Source organism: Cinclus cinclus, chromosome 5, assembly GCF_963662255.1.
Source record: "Cinclus cinclus chromosome 5, bCinCin1.1, whole genome shotgun sequence".
Lineage (NCBI taxonomy): Eukaryota > Metazoa > Chordata > Aves > Passeriformes > Cinclidae > Cinclus > Cinclus cinclus.
In genome coordinates this window covers 25,767,288-25,788,267 of record NC_085050.1, presented here as the reverse complement: position 1 = coordinate 25,788,267, position 20,980 = coordinate 25,767,288, and the positions used below count along the sequence as shown (strand labels likewise).

The window sequence follows — 20,980 nt, the reverse complement described above, 5'->3', positions numbered from 1 at the left end:
AAAGAAACACTTCTGTTACGTGCTTTCTGGAGTTGTCCATATTACACTGCTACACAGAGGGAATAAGTTACAGACTATGATTAGCTCACAAGCAGGATTGCATGTAAACTTCATGCATTGGCTATTGTTTGCAAGTGAGATTTAAGAGCTGAGTATTGTTTTTCATGATCTTGTGCTGACTAGCTCAATTAGCACTATTTTACACATTTTTAGAAACAATGTGACATAGTGCCTAAAACTATCTAGTTTCATGGGAGTTTTGCTTAATTGGTCCAGTGATGATTTTATTTTCATCATGCATTTTTATACCTAACACAGACACATTTTTATGCGTTGGTCATACATACATACTTAGGTAAATGTATGTGTTCACATAATTTATGTATCTGTGAAAGTATGTGTTGTGCTGTAAGAGTTTTAAATACTGGCTAACTCCCCATTAAATTAAGTCATATTAAAAAACTTAAGGGCTCATATAACTCTGTTTATGTATGTGTTTAGGATTTCCCCTAAACATCTTGTGCCTACTTCCTCATCTGATACAACATTTTGATAACCCAACTCAGTTTTGTAAAGAAACAGCTGACAGGATTGCAAAGGTATGTAACATGATGCTTAGAGAAGTATCCAGGAGGATATGCATACCAGTATTGTTTCTGTATTTTTTTTGGGGGGGTCCCTTATGTAATATTTATATGTGATTCTAATAGTAATATATACATAATTATAAGAGGTCATATTTTAAAGATGTGATCCAGTCTAATTTATATAGCTGGACCTTGTATCAATCCCTGAATTTGTTTGTCAATGAAAAAACTCATTTAGCTCATTCTGTAAAATTTAGATTTCAAGAACAAATTTTCTTCCTACTGATATAATTTACTTTTTTCTTACTTGTCTGATTTTTCTATTTGTAATTTTGAATGTCAACCTAATCACATTTTAAGCATGCTTCCTAAATTTCTTATGAGAAGGACGTGATTCTTACTGGTAGACAGAGAAGAAAAGATTGTACGTTCTTTCTGTTACTTGTACACAGCAAACTTGAAATATTTCTGAACTGTAGTGGCTCTTAAAGCAGTACATGGTGTACACCAGCTGTTGTCAGCCAGGATGGTGTTGCACTGGCCTGACAGAGTCTTTGTTTTAGGGAAGAATGTGAAAGGGGGAATAGATAAGAGCTGTCTGGCACGGGAGATGCAGTCACACCTCTGTCTGCCCAGGCTGCGACATGTGAACCACTAAGCTGTGCACAGGCTGACTCAAAGAGTATGTGCCTGATGCAAGTGCAGAAATTACTGCTGCCCTTAAATCCTTGTGTTACTTGAATGAGGGATATTGCTTGATCATACCAAATGTATGATGAGTAGATAAACTTGGAACATCGATGCCACAGTACCAAAATTCAACAGAAACTGTAGGTCGTGCTTGTGCGATTGGTTTGATTTTCACTTACTAGAAAATAACTGAAGTGAAATCTTGGAAATGAAATCTTAGAGTGCAATCTGGGAGAAGCGCATGACGACTCATGAATACTTGGATTTAAAAAATATATTTCTAATATAATTAAATGTGGTTTTGCTTTTCAGGTTTGTGCCGAGGAGAAGTCACCAACTCTTGCCAATCTGGCTCACATGATGAGTTTATACAGTACACACAGTTATTCCAGAGACTGTTCTAACTGGATTAATGTAGTGTGTAGATACTTGCATGATTCTTTCTCAGATGCCACATTTAGCCTCATAACTTACCTTGCAGAGGTAAATTTTTACTAGAAGTATCTCATGTTTATAATTCATCGCCAATTCCTAATTTCTCATGATTCGGAGTATCGAGGGGAATAAAGCATTTATTCATATAAGCATATAAAGCATATATAAACAGGAAAATATTACTAAAATGTTCTAGGATGTAGAAAAGGGATGACTGCTGCCATTTTGGAGTGCAGTAATTATATACACCTTGAGATGATAATCCCTCTAATGAAAGATCCCCTTTTGTGAGAGTGGTGTTTGGCAGTAGATGCTTATATTTGGTACTACATGAATGTACACTGTCTTGGCTTTAGCAAAATGAGCTTAATGCAAATTTTAGGAGACCTTCTTTAGTCAGGTGCACATCTTTACCATAACTTTAAAAACAAATTGCAAAGTTCAGTTGTGCATAATGTAGAAAATGATAGCTTAAATTCTAGAAATCAGTGTATTATTCTGCCAGCCATTCATACAGGAAAGCTGTTAATTACTTTGTATGAAAGCTTATAGAGGTTGTCCTTGAAGTGTATCCCTTCAAACTGGTGGAGACATTTTAAAAAATCTGTCCATTCTTACAAATTACTTTTTATGTACCAATTTTGCTTGTAAAACTGCATTTACCAACCTTCTTTAAGGTGTTGCTGTAATTGTTTTTCATTTAGTTTTAAGATTGTGAATTAGTATGAACACTTTTATTTAGTGGAAAGTGTTTTACTGTTAGGTGCTTTTGATCTGTGCTAAAATATGCCAAAATTCGGGGGAAAAAATGAATTAGGACAAAAACCATTGTGCTGTTGCATTGCTGTTTTTCAGTGCTAAAGCAAAAGTTTGCAAAACAGGAAGTCATCCATTTAAGTTTCTCGAAGGGAAAAATAAATGTGTGTAGAAATTAGCTGTATTTTAATGTATGCTTTTACTTTTTGCTACATCAAAGGCCCTGATTAAATTTTGTATTTTAAAAACCTTTTTTTAGCTGCTAGAGAAAGGCTTGTCCAGTATGCAACAGTCCTTGCTGCAGATCATTTATAGTCTTCTGAGTCATATTGACCTATCCACAGCTCCAGTGAAGCAGTTTAATTTGGAAATCATAAAAGTTATTGGTAAATATGTTCAGGTAGGTACTCGGTTAAACTGTAAAAGCCTGTTTACTCACTATCAAGATTACACTTGAATTTTGGGGGGAATTTATTTCAGATACAAAAATAGTTGCTTGTAGTCAGATTCTATAGGGATTTTTTTTTCCCTATGTTCTTAATTCACTAGATGCTTTGGTATTTGTCCAATGTGATTTGCATCTGGTGGAACGAGTTATCTGGATGAATGTGCATCTATTTACAGATGTAGGCAACTTGTCATATGTAGTCAGAGAAGATGATCCTTCAGGTATTAATATACAAGGAAGTGTTCACTGCTAAGCTGCACAAATGTTTTATTTATGTGTATATGTTTTAAAAAGAAAATTTTATGGTTAAATGAATATTTTAATCACTCTCAGTAATATATCCATGAGGAATTTTAAAGTGCACCTTAACAAAATTGAGTACATTTTTTAAAAGAAAGTCCCCGAAAGATGAACCACAGTGTTTTGCCCAAGGTAATTTAAGCCTTTGTACTCAAAACACAAATATACTGAAAATCTATTTCACAGAAGAAAGTCTAGCATCATACTGAAAGATTTTATAAAAATGCCTAGAGCATAAAACCATTTCAGTGCAAAACATTCTCTTCTTTTTTCTCTGAATTCCATTATTGCCAAATGTATTTCAGTCAAATGGTTTAATCATAACTAACCAGGAGAAGTCATGTTCCCTGGATGTTTTGTTATTGATGGGTATGTACTTTAGCTATTGTGCTCCTGTCAGAGTGCATTAGGCAAAATGGAATGATTAGCATTAGTTATAGTTTTTATAGCCTGGCTGCTTCTTGCTTCACCTCTAACCTCTCTCTGAGCTTTCTGTGCAAGCCCACACTACCATGGAATGTAATCTTAATTAGATGTAAGCTATCAAAAGATGGTACAAGCAAAACAAATATTCCAGAGAAGACGTCTTAACATATTTTTGATAAAATATGTTTCTATAAAGGACTAAAGAAAAGATCATAAATTATCATGTCTTGTTTTAAATGTGCTTCTACTAAGCTATGTGTTTTTTCAGCCCTCTGCAATGACAATGGCTGTTATAAATAAATGTAAGTTGCTACAGGATAGTTCCAGTTTGAGACTCCTATTTTATGCTTATGATGCACAGAAATTGAGGAGACTATTAAAGACTCTCATTATCTGCAAAGAAGCATGAAGCATATACTACTTAGAAAATTGAAAGGGGTGTTTACTTTTTTTAACGCAATAAAAAATATTTTGACAAACATGGCCTCCTAATTTAAAAAAAAAAAAAAGCAGACATCATGCTGATTTCAAAAATTGGAAGATTTGCGTTTCAGGCAGAATCCTTGCATTTCCAGGACTGTAAATCTTAATCTTTGCACAAAGCTGCCTGTATTTTATGTCTCTTCTTCTGATTCTTTCCACAGTGTGTGTAATTGAAACCACTGAATTATTTACAGTGCCTTAATCATGTTTTTAAGGAAAGTCCATTTATCTAAGGCTCTGCCTTTTATATTCTCACCCTTTTTTCATAGCTTTTTTAAGCACTTCATTGATTTGATACAAAAAACTTTGTAAATGTTTTCACTTCTTTGTTAAAATCTTTTATATTTCTTCATGTATTTCAAGCAAGGAATAGTTTTGCTTGTTTCAAATTCCATTTACTCTCCCCATAACTCTAAAATAATTAAAGATGGCAAGAGGTGGAATAGTTCATTTGAATACTGTCAGTTACTGTTGTTAAGTGCTGGTTAAATACTCAGTTTTTATCTCCTGGGTCACATGCTTCAGACAATAGTAAAAAACACAACATGGTGTAACTGCAGGGATGGAGGGACGTGGACCATGATCTGGTTGTGGCTGGCCCAGTGACCTGGAGCTACCGAGCCTGCTTGGCTGGACCTGACCACACACCACGGGATGGCCCGCTACCTTGCCACTGCTTTCCTGGCACTTCAGGGTCTGAAGTTTCCCACCTGTGCTAGCCACTTCAGCCATGTGTAATAGATCAGAGATTTGGGGTTGGGGATTCTTACAGAATGCATAAAAATTGCTGTTGTGGTTGAAGGGATTGTTGTGTGATTTGTGTATGTTCTCTTCAGAGTCCATATTGGAAGGAAGCCCTGAATATTTTGAAACTGGTGGTGTCCCGGTCAGCAAGCCTTGTTGTGCCTAATGATATTCCAAAGTCTTATGGAGGGGACATAGGTTCTCCGGAAATATCTTTCACGAAAATTTTTAATAATGTCTCCAAGGAGCTACCTGGGAAGACCTTAGATTTTCATTTTGATATATCAGAGGTAATTATTATATTTAGACGACAGTGCACTTACGACTTCCTGTTACAAACTCGGGTGTTATTTTCTGTTACCTTCTACATTTATATGTATGTTTTTAAATAAGTACAATTTTTAAGAATGGCAGAGATTGAAGTTTTATGTTCTTGTAAACGAGAGTCATACTGGAAGATAAATTTCAAATTCTTTTATGATGTTTGTTTGCCTTTTCCCCCTTTTTGACTATCTGGAGAGTTAATTACTAAAAGTCAGTAAGATTATTCTCAAGGGTTTCTCAGCTGTGTCAGAGAGCAGACAATGCAGCTGGCTGCTGCTTGCAGCTGAACATTCCAGGCTTTCAACAAATGAAGGGCTGTGCATTCAAGGTCTGAGAGTATTAAAATTCTGTACTGCAGTTTTGGCATGCCTTTGGAAGGGGGAGGAAATTTAGAGGAGGGATAGGATACAAATTTTAGGAAATTCAATGTGAGAGGGATACACTTGGACAAAAACTTCATGTGGTTTAAAATATCACCCCTACCACCAATGATACACCTGAAAAGGAGAGCATGGCCAAATGACTGCAGTGTAATGTAGCAATGTGAAAACTGCAGAAACTTTAGAAGTGGTCAGAAGTAAGAGCTGGTTCAAGCTAACCCTAGAAAAGTGGAGATATAGATGTCTTAGGAGCATTACTTAAATTGATAAGTACATTCACCATTGAAGTGTCAGGGCATGCAGATAATTGAGAGACAAGATGAATTCCCACGGAGTTCATTGGATTAGCATTTGCTGTCAAAAGAGTTGAATTTGATAATTGTTTTTTCAGAAGTGTGTGTGTTTTTGTGAAGTTGCTGGTCTGTGAAAACAGTTTGTTTGTATCAGGGAATGATTCTGCAGAAAAGCTTTGCATTTTTTAAACTTAGAACATGGTTGGTTTTAAAGTGTGCTTAAAAGTATAATTGGATTGTCAGCCTAAAATGTGCATAATTCAAAGCCACACAAGTGGACAGAATGGCAGCTTGCTGCGTAGGGTGCAAGAACTCAGCTTTGTATTTCCCAGTGTACCAAGGCTCAGGGGATTAGACATGGGCTTTATAAAACGCTTACAAACAGACAAACCCGCATACATTTCACATAATGTTAGATTCTAAAGTCAAATGTGTAGTCTTTACTAATAAAGATTTGAATTTTAAGAAAGTGTTGTCTTTGCTAGACACCAATTATTGGGAATAAATACGGTGATCAACACAGCGCAGCTGGTAGAAATGGGAAGCCAAAAGTCATTGCTGTGACTCGGAGCACTTCTTCAACTTCCTCAGGCTCCAATTCAAATGCACTGGTTCCTGTCAGCTGGAAGAGACCACAGCCATCCCAGGTACATTGTGCCTCAAACACTTTATACATGTATTAGAGACAGTGTTTGTGAATGTATTAAGAAAAAACGTATTGAAGTGGTATTTGAAGTCTGTATTATGTCTTAGCGAAACAGTAAATTAATACGGCATAAACTAAAAGCTGATACTGGTGAAAAGTAAAAAAATTCAAAATTCTTTTTAGAGGCTGTCAATATGCAATATGACTAATTGAAAATGCAAATGTTTTATATTTTTACCTGCACCTCCAACAGCTGCCGTGCTACGTGATTTTCTTTGGTATGTTTTTCAGAGAAGGACTAGGGAGAAGTTAATGAATGTGCTTTCTCTGTGTGGTCCAGATTCTGGTCTTCCCAAGAATCCTTCAGTAAGTGATGATGGTGATGTGATTTGGTTTTTGAACCCAAATAGCAGAATGCTATTGCATGTTTAGGTGTTTGTGAAGTTACGAACAGTGAATTTGGACAAGTTCGCTTTGGTTCAGCAGTTCACAAATCCAATTGAAAGATAAAAAAGAAGAATCATAAGTAATGGATTAGTATTATTCCTCAAGGACTCCGGTGGGCATGGTTTTCTTGGCTAGAAAATAGAATTGAACTAGGTCTTCCTTGTTCTGACTAAATTTCTATCTAGTCCTTTACAGATGTTTTTGAGAGAAGGGTTAGCAGTAGCTGAGGACTGCAAGGGTGTTGATGCTGTGTTGAAAATATCATAGAATCCACTGAAAATAACCAGTGGATCATATACCTTCAAACATGGTTATTTATAGGAGCAATAATCTTAACTGTTGAGTAAAAATAGATTGATGGCTTTATTTCTGTAGCAAGAGTCCCACTAGCATACTATGCTCAATGGTGGTGATGACATTGGCAGCTTTTAAATTAAAGTGGATAGCCTACCTTCGTTATCATCTAGAACATATTTTTTTATTGTAGCATAGAAGTTCTTACCTGGGGAAAATATTGGTGGGAGAAGGATCTTGAATCTAGCGGAAGAAGCTAAAATAATTAAAAATAGATGCCTGAAAGCTGAAACTGGAGAGATTAAAAACGTGTATGGAAATAAACAGAGTTTTGTAATTTGTGAAGATTGTGAAGGTCACAGCTGCCCAGTATTGGATTCCTTTTTAAGGTGTACGTTCCTTCCACAGAAGTTTGTAGGTGAAAACAATATGGTCTGTGTCATGTGGATTGTTATTATGATGGATTTTTTTGTTCTTAAATTTGACTGATATTGTGGTTATGAAAATGAAGTTTGGGTGATATATTTTCTATTTTTATAACTCGTAGTTACATTAAGGAGAGAATGATGCCCCTAATTTAAAGATGTTGTTTAAAATGCTACTAGTCTTGAAGCAAAGTGTTATCAATATAGGGGTAGTCATGCTGGCTGCCACTAATTCCATTAAATGGGAGGAAGCAGAATAGCTGACTTCTGGAGTTACAGAAATTGGAAGTTCTTACTTCTGTTTTGACCTGTATCTGCAGGTTGTATTTTCTTCTAACGAAGACTTGGAAGCTGGAGATCAACAAACTAGTCTTATTTCAGCAACAGAAGAAGTGATTCAAGAGGAGGAAGTGGCTGTAGAAGACAATACCAGTGAACAACAATTTGGAGTTTTTAAAGACTTTGACTTTTTAGATGTTGAATTGGAAGATGCGGAGGTGAGACCTTGGGGTTTCTTCTGTGTGTTTCCATTTGAAAGCATTTTAAAAATAAGGTTGTGTTGGTGTAATTCTAAGGAATTGGCAGCCCTACTGGCTAATCCAGTTCAGAAGAATTTGTGATGGAGCTTAGATAGGGAAATCTGGGCCAAAAACTTTGCAGGGTTAAGTTGGTGCAAGTTGTTGACTGGTTTTGGGGTGAAGAGTTGAGGTTTTTTTGGAGGGATTTTTACATGACTTTATCTGAAAGTGAAGTGATATGACAGTGTAAGGCAATGTCAGCAGGGACACCTGGGTATCATGCAGGAGAAAACTTAATTGTGGAACAGTGTGTTAAGAAAATGGCATCATCATTGTTTCTGATAAGTTTCTGGATTTTGAGAACTTGCTGAAAGGCTTTCAAAGTAACAAATTGTATGATACACTATCTCATTATATACAATTCACCTGCTCTCTTTAATTGCTTGCTCTGACTTTTGCATTATATCTGGTGTATTGCAGTTCTTATATTTCCTCTGCTTCTCCTTCTGTCAAAAAGAGAGATGGGAGGTAAAACAAAATTAAGTATTAAGAAAGAGTAAAGATTCTGTTAACAGCTGTTACTTGTTTCAGATCAATAAAAGGCTTCAGACCAGAATTTGCTGAAGCTTAAAAGTATGAATGTAAAAGGACCGGGAAGGAAAAAGTTAAATGCATTTTAGTTGCTTGCAGTGGTTTTGTTACAGTCTCTGCAAAATATTGAATTAGTAATGGAGATCCTTACTGGTCATGAGTACACAAGCTACTAAGAATATCTACCTATCAAAACAGTTATTGTTCTTTTCTTGATTTATCTAGACCTCTTTACAGGGGTTTCCCCCATAATTCTTTAGTTTTATCTCACTTTCCTCCTGCTTCCTCTGTATGGCTTCACTTCAGCCAGTGTTTGCACCTTCTAGAAAAAGTACAGGCTCATTATGGTTTATTGCATAGATGTGACCACATACTATTCAGACACCATTTCCTATATTGAATACAAGTAGTCGAATATTCTCAGTAGTATTAAAACATTATTTTAACACTAGACAGGACTTTGCAGATAGGATGGCAAAAGTTGAAAACTTCACCAAATGAAGTTAACCTTTAACTTAATTTTCTGAGCTATTTTAACAGCAGATCATAATTAAGAAAAGACAGTTTCATTTTATTACTTGCCTGAATGCAACATGTAGTGCTGTACTAGAGAAAAAAAATTAAGAGCACAGATAGTACAGAATTAGGGTATTGCATACAAATTGCACATTTGGTATAAAAGCTCTGGCTTATTTTTTCACCAAAAAAAATAGAATGTTCTTTATTGCTAATAATTAAATGTCAACATTATGAACTGGGGCTTCTGCATTAACATCTGAGTAATATCCAGATTAAACTGAAATGCTTCAGCCCACAGTAGTTGTACTTTGTTGTACTTTAAATTATTTTGCTTTGCCGTAACTTTTCATCCTCTTTTGAGGAAAAGAAACCACTAAGAGAAAAAGGAATTATAAAATGTTTAGTTTGCATATTTATTGGGTCATGGTGACTTCTTAAGTCACCACAAGAGACACTCTGTTGAGGGAGTTTTGGAGCCGTGTTTGGGGCTAGATATTTCAGTGGTGTTTCAGTAACTGTAGACCGGTGAAGTGAACTTCCCATGTTTTCAGTATTGCTTAGCTGAATTGTTGAAGGATGATGAAGTGCTTGATGAAAATCAAATATCATTATTGTACTTGTGAATTAAAATAACAGTGGTTTTAAGATATGGGTGTCACTTAGCATGATGGATATTTGAAACCCAAATATCTCAGCTTGAAAATGCACAAAGAGAATGGATGCAGCTATTGGTATTCAGGGTGCACTTCATAAAACTGACACAAAGTAGCTGGTAAAACAATTAGTGACAACATCATCTTTTCTACACCTTGTATATAATTATTGTTGATGGTGTTTTGTCAGTTGGATGTGGTCAGTATAGATTCATGTGTGTTAGTTAAAGAACTTCATCAATGTTTGTTGGAACAGTTGCTTTACGTGTTACGCTAGAGAAAATGTATCATGAGCATGCTGATTTTAGTGTTTTGTCGTCAGTTTGTTTTTTTTTTTTAATATCATTAGACAGACATTATTTTAAATACTAGCTTTTTGACTAAAGCTTTTTTTCCAGAGCTTGAATCAGTCTTTTATTGTTGGCAAATCCTATGTAATAAAACATTTTTCCCTGGTTCTAGAGTATCTTTAAGTGTTTGTCCTCGTTCTTTCTAATTATATGTGTTTTCCTTTTTGCTAACCAGGAGCTGCAGGTAAGTTGCAGCCTGGTGCCCTGGCTTGTTCATCTGTTGTTGTCTGTGCTGTGTTTGTACTTTCTAGTCAGATTATAAAATCAATACTGATCTAGTTCTAGATTACATATTGAGTTACTTTCCAAGAAGATATTCAAAAGATTTCTACTTCCTTTGCCATATATTTTCTTTACAAGCGTTTAACAAGGTACTTAAAATTTTAATAAAACTAAAGGGCTGATTGAAACTCTGTTCATGACGCATTCAGTACTCATCACTGTCTCATTTGTGTATTAATTTAATTATGTTGAAACTCATACATACCATATATGTGCAAACTTTTTATTACAGGGTGAAAGCATGGACAACTTCAACTGGGGTGTTCGCAGGCGCTCTCTTGACAGTATTGACAAAGGAGACACACCGTCCCTTCAGGAGTGTCAGTACTCTGGTAGCACACCCAGCTTGAACTTGACCAACCAGGAGGATACTGATGAGTCTTCAGAAGAAGAGGCTGCACTGACTGCAAGTCAGATACTGTCTCGTTCACAGATGGTAGGTTATTTTTCTGGGAAAGAAATCTGAGAACTTAAGCTTTCCCTAGCACGTTTAATGGGTAAGTGTGGCTCACTTTCAGTCTAAGTGACATAGTAAGAAACTAAGTTGATGTGGCTAAGTCTCTTTTTCATAACAGCATCGATGAAGGAAAGAAGTTACTTTACCACATTGGTACATCATTTATAATTTATAATTTTCGATTTGTAATTTTGGCGCTATATTAATTTTTTTTTGTCTTTACACTTACTGTATTTTTTAAAATAAAACCACAAAATTGCACCTATTATATATAAAGTGTGTATCTTTGTGGATTTCTAGATCAAAAACCTCCCCAAATGCTAAATAAAATCAAGAGTATTAAGTGGTTATGTGGGGGTCTAAGTTGTGTTTAAGCACAGAAATTGCTAATTTATTTATGGATTTTGAAGCATGTGTACATATAGCTTAGGAAAATCAAGAATGCTGGCCACTCAGAAGTCGTCTCTGCATTACATAAATGAAATTAAGAAAAAATTGTCTTGATGGGGAAGCAGCTTGATTCATATGTTGCTTTTCAGACTTTAGGCAAAGTTTGTATTAATGTTGCTCCCAGCAAAATACTCTGGTTTTCAATGGTCTTAGTCTAGCAAAAAGAACTTCTAAAACAGGAAAGAAAATAATTTTCCTTAAAGGAAAGACTTCTTCTTAGCATGAAATGTTGCAGAAATGCATGTGGTGCTTGTAATAATTCTAGTGTAAAGCTGCGAAATTCATAATATGCTAATAAAATTCAAATAGCTAACAGTACTGAAACAGCCTATTTCAAAACTAATGTGTTCTTTACCTGCAGTTTTTGTTTCCTGTGAAGAATTTTATTTTTTTCTTTTCTGTCTTAGTTAATCAGTGATTCTGCCATAGATGAAACAGTGTCAGATCATGCTGGTTTATCACTTCAGTCTCAAGATTCCACTAGCAGTGTGGGAACAGAAGAGGTGCTTCAAATCAGAACTGAGACCCCAAGTTTGGAGGCTTCTTCTCTAGATAACTCTAGCAACCAGCTGCCTGAGGTGGGGAGAAATGTGGGCTGGTGCATGGCTGATTTGGGCTCCTTCTAGTTTTAGTAGCAACCTTGCTTTCTTTTCAACTGAATTTTCATCTGTTACACTGATTAGTTGATTTGCTTTTAATATTTCTAACCTGTTGGCATGTTCTTGCAAAATGTTCCCTCAGCATGGAGACTACTTGGATGGACTGAGGGAACTTGCCACAGGTTAAAAATATTCTTGAAGGGCTGATCGTGATCATTTCATGGTGCAGAATGAAACAGGCTAATATTCAAGATGCTTTTACTTGATATGGTTGAAATCCTTCTTGAGCAACATTTTCTTTCAAATACTTTTTTATTTCCCTCACCCTGTCCCCCCCTTTTTTGTTTTTTGCTTTCTTTGGGTTGTGATTGGTGCTATATGGGAATAAAACCTCAGGCCAGCTGTGTTAGCAGTTGGTTCCATTAAATAAACCTTTAGAAAGGACTCCAGATGCTAGTGGTATACATTTTTGGAAAGGCCCATGTGGACTGAGACAGATTTCAAGCTAATGGCCGCCTGCAAATCTGTGAGTACTTCAGTTTATTGTGTTTTCAAATGTTTGAATAATTTAAAATTTAAAAAGACACCCCTAATTTAAAACAAACTCTCATCTGCTACAATTTTTCTCCAAGTGGCTTGGTTTAGGTGGACTTTTCATCTCTTCATTTAAAATTATTTGTGCTACTGGCAATCTTATTTTTATTTGCATAATGTTAGCTCATCCCATCTTTAACTGTACATGCAGTTTTATTGAGTATTCCAGAAAATTAAGCCATTCCTATGTGTATTTGACTAACCAGTGAGTGCACTGTTGACACTTAAGAATGAGTCTTCAGCCAACCGGTTTAAACAATCTACTGACTAGTTCAAGTGACTGGGCTAGGTCAGGTTTCTAAAGGCTCTAGTTTACCTGTTTGCTACTAGAAAAATTGCTCTTACTAACAGGCAGACCACAGACATAACAAATATTCAATGAAGAAAACTGTAAGAACAAAATGGTATAATAAAGGGAGAGTGGCTGATTTCCTGCGATAAAAACCTCACCTTTTAAAGGTGGAATATTGTGACACTCATAAAGTGCTTGCCCCCACATTTTTTCATATTTTCCCATTATGATTATCTATGTGCTTTTTAAAAAATTGTTTCGTTACGCTGCTGTTGATATATTGTCTGAGCTGTTGCAGAACACCTGTGCTCAGATTGTCAAACAAATTGTTGTCACTTCTTGTGCTCATCTGCAGCACTCATTTTTGATCCAATAGAATTTTGTTGAGGAAGAACACTTTATCTGGGTGAACCTTTTGGACACAGGATAGATGCTTTATGTTAAGATTTCAGAAGCAAGAAGCAATATATAAGGTGGAATTTTATAGAATGAAATTCACCACAATGAAACTTCTGTCTTCTCCACTATTGGTGTGTGGTACATCTTCAGCTGTGACTAATTTTTACATTTTCATAGTTCTTTCTGAGACCGCCCTTAGAATTTATTGTTCTTTTGCAGCTGCCTTTATAAAATCACTATACTGCTATAATACAGGTGAAAATATTCACACAAAAAAGCACCATTGTAATTTTAAAATATTGAAAGCATCTAAACTGGGCTGTAAAAGAATTCCATGACTAGGCAGCATCAGAACAACTTGCTGTATGTAAAAAACAACACTGCAAGTGCATACAAATGCATTCACTAGATATGATGTGTTCCAGGTTTATTTTGCGCTTGTTAGAATATGAGATTTGGACAAGTACATAGGTTTCTTCAAGCACTATTCCAACACTCAAAAGTTATTACTCTACAAGACTTAGCTATCTGGTTGGATTTTGTTGCTCAAAAAGAGAGCTGGCTTTTTTGCCTTTTACTAGAATGAGCTTGAAAACGCACATGCCATTGACTCATCTTGAAATTTATGAAGCCAGTAAAACTGATTTTGTTCTGAATACTTACACTGTACAACTGGTAGCATAGGGCAGTTGTTTTTTCCTGTGCTTCTATACTTTATATATAAAACTCTTTCAACACAAGCATTTCATTATATGCTAACTGTCAGTTATCAATTTTTTTTTTAATATAAATAAGTGTATATCAAAGTTTACCCAAGACAATATGGGAAAAATTGTAGCCATTATTCACACACAGGTGTGTGCTGGTTAGATGAATTGACTTCCTTATTTGTCTCATATGGATGCTGTATTTAAGTTAATAGTTTACTTAAGTGTATTTGGCTGATTCCCAGAAAATGTAAAAAAGATATTTCACATTCCAGTTAAGAATTTCCTGTCTATCTGAGAAGAATAATCTTCTTCAAAAATAAGTTTTACAAGCTTATGTATATGAAAGTTTCTGACTGAAATTGTTCTCTCTTTTACTTACTTGCACTATCTATTTGTGAGGGAGTGGTTTACTAGCAATAATTTTCCTACGGTTCTGTGGCACTGGTAACTATATAACTGTAAATATCACCTTTTAAGATACTTCAGGAATATTCATACTGGTAGTAATGTCCAATGACACACTGAAAACAAAATCAGGAGTCATGGCACTATAAAGACTTAAACTTGGTAGTAAATTTATTGACTAATAATAAGCATATTTTCAAAAAGTACATCTCTCATATGTACATTTACCAGTCATCATCTGTGCAACTCTGTATCCTATGTTAACATCTGTAACAGATATAGACCATTCAATCAATCCAAATTATTTTGTTGAGGTTTTGTAAAAGTGTCCTGCATGTGCCTCAGCTGCTTAGTTGGTCAAAATGACTATTTTGTGAAAAGGAATTCCAGATTTTACTTTAACAAAAGAGGCACAAGAAGTAAAGTTACTAGCTGTGTCAAATGGCAGCAGTGTCACATTGAGGAGTACTATAGTCAAAGTGAGATTTGGTATGGATCACTGTGAAAGAAAATGACACGGGTCTGTTTAAAGCTGAATTCTCTATTCTAATATGTGTACAGCTATTTGATCTGTTTCAAATGAAAACCATGAAATGATGTGTACACTTAGAGCTGTCCAAAGGTTCTTTTGGAAGTTTTAGATATGCCTGTAGAGGAAGACTGGCATACCAAGAATGAAAATATGTGGTAATTTGTGCCTTTAGGAAATAGCAAGTGTTATTTTTATTCCACAGAGGAATCCAATATAAAGGTTTCAAATGAATTCATCATAAATTAACTGAATCTTAAGCTGTCTGTTCAATATAGTGATGTTAATGAATATAATAATGCTAATGGAGGAAGGGAGAAAGGGTCATTCTAATATTACCTACCTGAGTTTAATTATCCTCTCTCTCTGTAATTGCCTGTTAATGAAAGCCTACATTTAGAGATTCAGGGTAAAACAATTAAAAGATGCCCATATTAGCAGTAATGGCAAAATAATAAAAACAGTGGAATGTCCCTTTCCCACTGCTTATCTATTACACTGCTGCTAAGTAGTTATGCTTTAGAAATTTGTTAAAATGGAGAGTGGAAAGAACAAGAAATATTCAGGTGCTTGCTCTAGACTCCAAAAGCAAGCATGAGGCAGTCATTTTGATCCTTACCTAGAAAAGTAAAATATGAAGTCTTGGGTTTGTTTGATCTCACTAAGGTTGAGGCTGTTTGCATATTTTTCTATCAGTATTTTCTAACAGATTTAATTAAATGTATTTGAGAAATTGTATTTATTCTAATTCTAGGATATTAATGTTTACCAGTAGTTATAAACATTACAAATAGGATTCCTGTCTTTGACCAAGTAAAACTGTGAACGAGCCAAAGACCTGAATAGTTAAAATAAATATTTGTAAATAATCTTTTATAACTGTTACTTTACCATACTAAAAACTGATAAGAATACATAGGCCCTGACAGTAATTCTAATAAATGGATTTATTTATTTGTTGTGCTTGTGTGATTCACAGGAAGGCAGTTCAGCAGTAAGGGATGAACAGGTTAGCACTGCTAGTGAAGACACTGGCTCATACCTGCTGCATGAGCAGCAAGACTGTCTGGTCTGTCACGAATCTCTGGAGTTGGAAGAGACCCCAGAACTGGTAGAGGCTGCAGCTCCTGAAAGCTATTCTGAATCTGTCTGTGAAGAGGATGTCACTCTTGCTTTGAAAGAGCTGGATGAGAGATGTGAAGAAGAAGAAGCTGACTTCTCTGGTTTGTCTAGGTAAGATTAATACTGGTTATAAGTAACAGAAATTACATGTTATCAGTGCATTATCAAACAGGCTTTTCTATGGTGTAGAGATTTGCATTCATCCCATAATACAGAAATATAAAACAGTGGTTTGCATGTCTGAAATAATGTTTGATCAGTTTTGCCTGTTACAGCAACTAAACTCAATACCTTTTTCCGCAATTGTTTCTGGTTACAAGGAAAGCAGTTGTGCAGGAAAATATGAGAATTCTCAAATAAAAGAAATTAGCACTTCACCATCAGTAGGACAGAAATGTGAAAAATCAGCTGCAAACAGTGTAACAGAGTAAAGCTCTTTAACTGCTCTGACATAGCAGCACCCAAAGACATGAAAACAGCAGGGGGAAAAGTTGGGGGTATTTTTAATCAAAGCTCCTGTAGAAGTCAGGTCAGTTTATCCTTGGATTTGCTCAAGGGTTATTTTTATTATTAAGGTTCATAAGTCTCCTGTATACTTCTAAGATATTTTAAAGTAAAATAACATTTTTTTTCATTTTAATATGAAGAACAAAAATAACTATTGAAAGGAAAAGTTGAAGTTCATCCTAGCTGGTTGAATTGTATTTAAAGTGAAACTCTAAGTCCCGTGGAAGTAACAGTCTAAAAATGAAGGAAAAGGAACAAGAAACCTCAAACAAACAAATAAAACCCACAAACCAAAACAAAAAAAAATCCAAATCGTTCATAGGCTTGTTCATATTTAAAATTTGTTCAGAAGTTTAGATTGAATAATGGAGAGACTTGGTACATATAAGAAGTCTATATATATATAGATTTGACATCTATTCTTTCAGAGAGATCTCTTAAGGAGGGTTTTTCAGAAAAGAACACAACAGGAGATATAAAAGAAGTTGGTTGAGAAGGTTTTACTGGGAAAGACAGAGAAACTTGACTCTTGTGATCCCATACATGACCCACTGCACTAGGCCTTGTGAAAATTCAAGGCTGGTACCAGTTAAGCGCAGTTTGGTGCCAAATTTGCAACTGAACAATCCCTCAAGGTTTTGTTTTATTTACACTAAGCAAGCAAATGAAACATCCCATAGCTCTAGTCTAAAGAGTGGCAGGTGATAGGGTTGTTACACTAGTTTGGAAATATCTGAAAATCTTTTTTGAAGCTTTGCTTACAGATGTTAATCAAATGGGATTTGTCTTAGCTTTTGAGCTTTGAGCTACTAAAATGAAGGTATCTAAAACTGGCACCTATACTTCTTGTTTAAGGTGTATTTGAGGCTTGTTTAAGATGTACTTAGTGCTGCTGTGGATGAGGCAGTTGTCATAGAGAAACATATCACATAGTATGTGATTTAAAAGATTATTTTAATAAATTATCTGTACACTTGGAATCCTCCTACACATATTTTTGCTGCCTACATACAGTTATACAAGAGGAAATATCAAAATGTATCATCCCTTCTAATACAGAATATTTTAAGTTAATCATTATTTTAATGATTGGAAATAGTAGCATTGTTTAATTTATAGTCTGGTATTTCTGTTGCATGTTTGGTGCCTAATGGAAGGTATGACAGCAGACTGCTCTGTGAACAAAGGCCCATTAAAGTGATTGCCCATAAAAATGAGTATTTCATCTATTTCCATTTGCTTATGTTACTTAAGACAGTTATGAAGCACTGTTACATTGCTAAATGAGCTCTTGTGCTTCCCTTAAGGAAGGCTAAAATTTGTTACAGATATTGGTGGTCCATCTGTTCACATCAGTAAAAATTTGGAGAACGGGATGTTATTTCAGTTAGTGGGGGCAAGAAAAAAATGCCTGTTTCTAAGTGGTGTACTTATATATAGTGTTGTATATACCTATATATAACCTCCAGATAGTTCTTTGTAGTTCTGTGTCGAAGTGACATGCAGTAGTAAATTTTGGAGCGTATAAGCAATTTTTAATACATTGCAGTAGCAAGTTTTTGTCTGTTTACTCTTTACTTGGCTCATAGTTACCTTAGTTAATCTGTTACTTATTTTACAAAATACTATTTTGAATCCAAAATTATTAATTTTTTCCTTCTTACCAAAATGAAGGTGATTTTTTTCCTAGAAAGTTTGCTGAAGAGGTAATTTCTGTTATTTATTGTTTGTAGCCAAGATGAAGAAGAGCAGGATGGTTTCCCAGAAGTGCAGACTTCCCCTCCTCCTTCTCCATTTCTTTCTGCCATATTGGCAGCTTTCCAGCCAGTGGCCTATGATGATGAAGAGCAAGCCTGGCGCTGCCACGTCAATCAAATGCTGTCAGATACAGATGGATCTTGTGCTGTCTATACATTTCATGTCTTCTCAAGGTTGTTTCAGGTCAGTGGATTCTCTGTATATGATTGCTCATCTGAAATCCTTTCCTCCTACTTCTAAAACTGTTCTTCCCCTTGAAACTGCAAAAGCCACAAGGTTATGGTAGCAAGAAGCTTTAGAAAGCAAATCAAAAGCAGGCCAGAAAAACACATTGCTAAAGTAATGTTACACTGTCATACTCTATTTTTCCATAGGATATCTGGTATATTTGTTGCTCAGGAGTGAACCTGCTCAGAAAACAAGCAAAAATTGAGAAAAGCTAAAAAAAAAAAAAAAAAATCAGTTCAGTGTTTCTTGCAAGCTCTTAGTCTAGGTTGTGTCCCTTCTTTTATTTTCTGAACATCACCCAGGATCTGTGATGATTACAGAATTAATGTCTTTCTCCTGTTTTATTTTTTTTTTTTGTGCACGTCATTATTATGGGATCGCAGCATGACAAACATTAATGAATTTATCTTGCATCTGTCATGTAAGAAGAAGGTTTATTTCTGCAGAGAAGTAATTGAAACACCAGGACATTCACTGGAGCTGGATGTTTCAAATGTGTTCTCTTTAACTATATTGACCTCATAGATCTGCTATCCAACACAAAATGACCATGGCTTAATTGTTATGGCTCCCTCCTCACTGTATGTAGGGGATGGGTTTTTTACATTTTAAAAGTCATGCTTTTTTGCAAATTCCTATGTGGTAGAGTAAGTATAATTCATTTTATGTATAGGCAATGTGCCAAATGAGCTCAGAGAACATTCCGGACAAGACCTTATGGCTTCTGCTCTTTCTTGTATCTCTAATACTAATTTTACTTGCTGTTTGGCATATCATAATAAATTTCTCAGTGAAAGCCCCACACTAGCACATATTTTATCCTGTGTATATGGGTAATAACTTAAATGTGAAGAATTTATACTCTGCCTTTCCCATGGAATAGTTTGTTTGCACATCTATACCCATTTTCCATTTTATGGTGAGCTGTGTTGCGCTGTGGCCATGAAATTTCTGTTACAGGTTGTAGATTTTTGTCTTTTTGCTTCATCTAGACATAAAGCATTTGGTTTGTCCCTATTATACCAAAGCTTGCTGCAGTTGGTTTTCACACATTCATTAATTTCCTGAAAGTGGTAAAGCGAGAGCTCATACTCTCTTCTGTTCATTAACAAGGGATCTAGGAAGAAGGATGAAACTTGGTTTAACAGCTGGAAGGTTGGATACTCCGCACAATAGTGCTCAAGCATGGGCAAAAAATGTTCCTGAGGAGTTCGTTACTGGGCACAGAGAAGGATTAAAAAGATCAAGTAGTACCTGGGAGGCCTTGTTTGACTGGACCTTTCCATTTTGCCTTCTGGCTCCTTCTTCCTGTGTTTACTTTGCAGCTGTCTGTATAATCTTTATATAGTTTTAATCTACATGTAACTTCCAGGGTTAGTGAAATAGTACATAGCAGAGTGCAGTGTTACATTAGGCTAAGCTGACAGTCTGCACAATGAAACATCATAAACTTAGAACTGATTTTTGAAGAAGGTAGAAACCCTGCAGGTGGCAGTTTTGGACACAGATTGTGCTACACAGGTTGCATACTGACTCATAAAACTCTCAAATTTTCTGCAACACAAACACGTGAAAATAAGTTGAGCTATCTGTACTGTGTAAAGGCAAAGAGTCGTCATGACATCAGAGAGTCATCTCAGTATACTGAGGCTAGAGGCCTAGATATGAAAGGAGTAGTTGTCTTTATGGATACTGGCTGGTTTTATTGTTTCATTGCATTTTCCAGAGCTGATTTTACATAACTATTCAGAGAAAATTATATATTAGTTTGTCATTTAATGAAAAAACACAATGTGACAGAAACTTGTCAGGATGGAAATTTGCTCTGAAATTCTTACCTAAAAAGCCAGAAGAGTAGTAAAACACAATGTAAGATGAATGCTTTTCTTACTTGTCTTCTAGACAATTCAGAGAAAGTTTGTATCTATAACAAATGATTCAGTCAGCTTTCTTGGTGAAAGTCTACAGCGCATTGGAACAAAGTTTAAAAGTTCTCTGGAAGTGATGATGTCATGTTCAGAATGCCCGACAGTCTTTGTGGATGCGGAAACGGTAAGAATCTCAAATTTGCAAGTTGGAATATCTGTCTGCTTAAACATTTCATGTAGCATACAAAATGATGTTTTAATATGTGGAAATAAAGAAACTCTTGGAAATCAGAAGGGAATTAAAATCTTAAGTGGCCACTATGTATCATAAACACTGCAAACCACCAGTGAGAAATGCATTTTCTCAAAAAATAGACTCCAGCTGTAACAGTGAACTTCAAGGAAACATGCTGATAGTAGAAACCACTTTAATTCTCTTACTGCTTTTTCCCTACCCTGCTTGTTCGTATT

The 20,980-nt window shown here is 35.5% G+C and overlaps 1 protein-coding gene across 9 annotated transcripts in view; it reads left to right on the top strand.

Moving 5' to 3' along the window:
- FRYL (FRY like transcription coactivator) overlaps positions 1–20,980 on the top strand; it is a 133,795-nt gene that overhangs the window by 98,464 nt on the left and 14,351 nt on the right. For all 9 annotated transcript variants that reach the window (XM_062492759.1, XM_062492758.1, XM_062492756.1 and 6 more), the window contains 12 exons: positions 502–599; positions 1,590–1,760; positions 2,728–2,868; positions 4,962–5,159; positions 6,352–6,513; positions 6,804–6,878; positions 7,999–8,175; positions 10,824–11,027; positions 11,906–12,076; positions 16,006–16,259; positions 18,389–18,596; positions 20,544–20,693. In XM_062492759.1, the coding sequence (XP_062348743.1) occupies positions 502–599; positions 1,590–1,760; positions 2,728–2,868; positions 4,962–5,159; positions 6,352–6,513; positions 6,804–6,878; positions 7,999–8,175; positions 10,824–11,027; positions 11,906–12,076; positions 16,006–16,259; positions 18,389–18,596; positions 20,544–20,693 (2,009 nt within the window). The remainder of the gene's footprint in view (positions 1–501; positions 600–1,589; positions 1,761–2,727; positions 2,869–4,961; positions 5,160–6,351; positions 6,514–6,803; positions 6,879–7,998; positions 8,176–10,823; positions 11,028–11,905; positions 12,077–16,005; positions 16,260–18,388; positions 18,597–20,543; positions 20,694–20,980) is intronic.